Here is a 2135-nt window from a genome sequence, read left to right as displayed (position 1 = left end):
CCCCCCCCTTAACTCTCACTTTGCCCTTCATACGCCACATTTAATTCTACAGTGTTGCCCCTCCTTTCTCTTTCGTCTTTTTGTCTTCCTTAATTTCCTTCCTGCCACTCTGTCCTGTTGTTCAGACTCTGGTTTCTGCTCTCTGGTCCGTCACTGCCGTCATTAGATTTAATCTAGTTATTTACATCAGGCGGCTGACCTGCTTCACCCCTTCTGCTGCAGCCAGCGTGTGTGTGTCTGTGTGTGTGTCTGTGGACACATCTTTCTCTGAATGCAGCTCTGTTTTATGATGGAGTAAGAAAGGAAAGCGGGTCGTCAAGTTGGGAGACCTTCAGCTAGACATCTGGATGTAAATCCAGTTTGTGTTGGTGATGAACAAGAGACTATAATGTATATTTATTTATCTTCTAATAAGACAAAGTAGGTTAATCCATAGGAAAGCTATGATGAACAAAAACTGCACAAAGGCCAGTGTATATATTTATTTATTTACTTTTTTCAGTCTAAATAACCATCTTCCTATACCAGAAAAAGGTGTGTGTACAACAAAGGTTAAATCAGTTCGATTGATCAATTCTTTTTTCAAATGGGTTGTCCTCAAACACACGTTTCATACTTTCAAGTGTGCAGAGATTTCTTAGATTATATTTTTTTTAGGACGATTATTGAATTCATGGAGTCATTGTCTTGTCTGGCAGCTGTCTATCAGGCTGGAGAGGTAGCTTCGCATGAAGAGCTTTTATTGTAAAACGACATAAAGTTCTTGTTTTCACATCGTTGTGCAGTCCTGTTGATCCAAACACAATGCAGGTATGTTCTCCTTACTCCCTTCTCCTCCTCCTCTCAGGGCGCTGCGGAGGTGTGAGGAGATGATCCAGCGCTACAGCAGGGAGCTGAACTCAGACGGAGCTGTGGGGAAAGCCGTGGAGGACTGTATGAGGGCCATTATAGGAGTCCTGCTTAACCTGACGCACGACAACGGTTAGCACGCACACACAAATGGATCAGGACTAGTAATGAACCGGTTTCATTGGCCGGCCGATATATCGGGCTGATATTTGCGTTTTTACGTGTATCGTCATCGGCCGATACGCTGCTGCTGTGATTATTTACATGTGTTGACAAAGGACGTTTTGTGCTGACCTGATTTAAATTACAGATTATATCTGTCTTGTAATATGTCAGCAAGCAATGCATTATCCAGGCTGTTGTAGAGGTGATGAAAGCCTTTTACCTTTAGACGTTTCACCCTCTGCAGTGCACCCATCCATATGCTGCACATTGCTCACATCATTTGGGTGATATGAATGAAAAACACCGATGTGTTTTTGTTTATTATTCCTATAGAAATGGCAGAGCAGATTCCAAAAACAAATCCAGTGTGGCAGGTTTTACATTTTTATGTTATAAATTGAGGGAGCAAAAGCAGTACCGGCTCCAAATATCGGCTCAAGAAAATCGGCAGCCCTTTATCGGTCATTGGCTAAGCTGATCCATATCGGTCGATCCCTAATCAGAACACACTCTTTAATGCTTGCACATTAACACGTTTCCATGAGTTCTACTGGAAACTGAAACGTTGTGTGTTGTGTGTGTGTGGTTTTGTGTGTTTTGTTTTTGCAGAGTGGGGCAGTACGAAGACAGGAGAGCAGGAGGATTTAATAATGACGGCTCTGAACTGTGTTCTCAAAGTACCTCAGTATCTTCCACAAGAGCAGAGGTTCGACATCCGAGTACTGGTGAGAGAGAGAGAGAGAGAGAGACACACACACACACACACACACACACACACACACACACACAAGCTCAAACTTAAAAGTTTAAAAGGACAAGCTTAACATACTTTAAGTTAAAATGACATAAAATGACTCTGTGCCAGTGTGTGTTAAATGAACACCTGTGACTGTGTGTGGCGTTCAGGGACTTGGCCTGCTGATCAACCTGGTGGAGTACAGTGCCAGGAACAAGTACTGTCTGATGGAGATGGAGATGGAGGGAGGTCAGGGTCCCTGCGACTCCACCGTCCTGCTGAACCCTCCGCTCCAGGACATCCCCTGCACCGGCCCACTCAGCGCCATCGCTGCACTTGTACAGGTGTGTGTGTGTGTGTGTGTGTGTGTGTGTGTGTTTCAGAC

General features: G+C 44.2%; 1 protein-coding gene across 1 annotated transcript in view; it reads left to right on the top strand.

The window, feature by feature from the left end:
- waplb (WAPL cohesin release factor b) overlaps positions 1 to 2135 on the top strand; it is an 18397-nt gene that overhangs the window by 14526 nt on the left and 1736 nt on the right. The window contains exons 13-15 of the mRNA XM_034860751.1: positions 848 to 981; positions 1624 to 1739; positions 1921 to 2094. Of these exons, the coding sequence (XP_034716642.1) occupies positions 848 to 981; positions 1624 to 1739; positions 1921 to 2094 (424 nt within the window). The remainder of the gene's footprint in view (positions 1 to 847; positions 982 to 1623; positions 1740 to 1920; positions 2095 to 2135) is intronic.

This window comes from Etheostoma cragini, chromosome 21, assembly GCF_013103735.1.
Source record: "Etheostoma cragini isolate CJK2018 chromosome 21, CSU_Ecrag_1.0, whole genome shotgun sequence".
Lineage (NCBI taxonomy): Eukaryota > Metazoa > Chordata > Actinopteri > Perciformes > Percidae > Etheostoma > Etheostoma cragini.
This window is presented reverse-complemented; position numbering and strand designations above follow the sequence as displayed.